The 1,718-nt window shown below is 31.2% G+C and overlaps 2 protein-coding genes across 2 annotated transcripts in view; one reads left to right on the top strand and one right to left on the bottom strand.

The window, feature by feature from the left end:
• The window catches only part of LOC110412336 (transcription initiation factor IIB-like), a 2,948-nt gene extending 2,573 nt beyond the window's left edge, over nucleotides 1–375 (bottom strand). The window contains exon 1 of the mRNA XM_021422868.2: nucleotides 362–375. Coding sequence (XP_021278543.2) covers nucleotides 362–375 — 14 coding nt within the window. The remainder of the gene's footprint in view (nucleotides 1–361) is intronic.
• A 449-nt stretch (nucleotides 376–824) lies between these two features.
• The window catches only part of LOC110412882 (glucan endo-1,3-beta-glucosidase-like), a 1,299-nt gene continuing 405 nt past the window's right edge, over nucleotides 825–1,718 (top strand). The window contains exons 1-2 of the mRNA XM_021423524.1: nucleotides 825–918; nucleotides 1,117–1,718. The exon at nucleotides 1,117–1,718 is cut by the window's right edge and continues 405 nt beyond it. Of these exons, the coding sequence (XP_021279199.1) occupies nucleotides 825–918; nucleotides 1,117–1,718 (696 nt within the window). The remainder of the gene's footprint in view (nucleotides 919–1,116) is intronic.

Here is a 1,718-nt window from a genome sequence, read left to right as displayed (position 1 = left end):
TGACCCAACTTAACCAAATTGACACTTGTAAAACCTAAATTTATGCCAAATTTTATCCATTTAAATTATATTTATTATTAAAATATTAAAATTAAAAATAATTTTTATACTAAATATTTTAATATTTTAGCATTAAAATTAAATAAAAATAAATATTTTCAATTGTTTACTTATTTTATATATTTATTTTATTAACTAAAATAAAAACTTAATGTTACAGTGTACAGCTTCTAATTGGATTTTGTAAATCTTGAACATGCTTTGTGCAGCTTCTCATTAATTGAATTTTGTAAATCTTGTACATGTTTTGTGCAATTAAATGATATGGGAGAATTGCTATGGTTTCATGATCTGGGAGAACTGCTCTGGTTTCATTTTTGTAAAAGACTTGTTATAGTTTTTTTTATAGAGAGTATATTTTAGATTGTTTGGGAGGTGACTCTATGGGTTTTTTGTTTTGTTTTGAAGTCCTACATCTGGAATAACTTGCAGAACTTATAGATAATATATTTCTACTTTTTAAAAAAATAAAAAGATAATATAAGGATTTTGATAAGCATGCTAATAATATATTTTCTTCATTAATTCCGATATTATATCACAATACATTTATGGCTATAAATCTGTAATGATTGATTTAATATTAACTTTTTTATGTGATGAGATTTTCTCTCATTGAAATCTTTCAGAAATATATTAATATCAGAGATCCAGCAAAGATATAGGAATCACTCCTATATATATGCGCAAGAACAATTGAATCTACATAATCATACTCCAAAAATTTTATTCCTCTACTTCATCTTCTCTACTTCATCTTCTTCATGGCTTTCTTCGGTGCAAGAAATAACAGAAGCTTTCCCATGGCAATCATGTTTCTACTTCTTGGAATTTTCATGTCTAGTTTGAAGTTTACAGGTTTGATTTTATTCACAATCTCACAATTTTAATTACGTTTTTTATTTGTATTTAGTTTGTAATATCGTGTAATTGATTATTAAGTAATTGATTATAATAATGATATATATGCATTTCAAAAAATTAAATTTAACTTTTCTTTTACCAATTAAATATAACAGCTTTTAGAAACTTTGTACAATTGTTGTTGTAAAATAGGGGCAAAATCCATAGGCGTTTGCTATGGAAGAATCGGCGACAATTTGCCAAGTGAACAGGAAGTTTTAGAACTTTATAAAGCTAGTGGCATCGAAAAGATGAGAATCTATGATCCAAATCAAGCAACTCTGCAAGCCCTCGGAATGTTTCCAGATATAGAACTCATCCTTGGTGTCCCTAACGGTGACCTTGAGGCCCTTGCTACCGATGCCTCATTTGCAACCGATTGGGTTCAACGTAACATACTACCCTACGCACCGGCGGCCAATATTCGTTACATCTCTGTTGGAAACGAAGTGAGACCGATGGATCCAGCTGCACAATTCGTTCTCCATGCAATGCAAAACATTTACAATGCTTTGGAGTCAGCAAACAACGCAATGGAACTACTCCAAATTATGGTTTCTACTTCGGTGGATGCAACTTTGTTAGGCAGTTCGTATCCTCCTTCAGCTGGCGTATTCAGTGACAGTGCAAGCTCTTACATAATTCCCATCGTTCAATTCCTAGCAGACAAAGGGGCGCCTTTACTCGCCAACATCTACCCTTATTTTAGCTACATTGGTGACCCTAGTAGCATCGATATTAACTACGCCTTATTT

The sequence above is a fragment of the Theobroma umbraticum genome, unplaced genomic scaffold (genome assembly GCF_002168275.2).
Source record: "Theobroma umbraticum cultivar Fairchild unplaced genomic scaffold, ASM216827v3 scaffold_95.0, whole genome shotgun sequence".
Taxonomy (NCBI): domain Eukaryota; kingdom Viridiplantae; phylum Streptophyta; class Magnoliopsida; order Malvales; family Malvaceae; genus Theobroma; species Theobroma umbraticum.
Note: the sequence above shows the minus strand (reverse complement) of the source record. Positions and strands in the feature narration are given on the sequence as shown.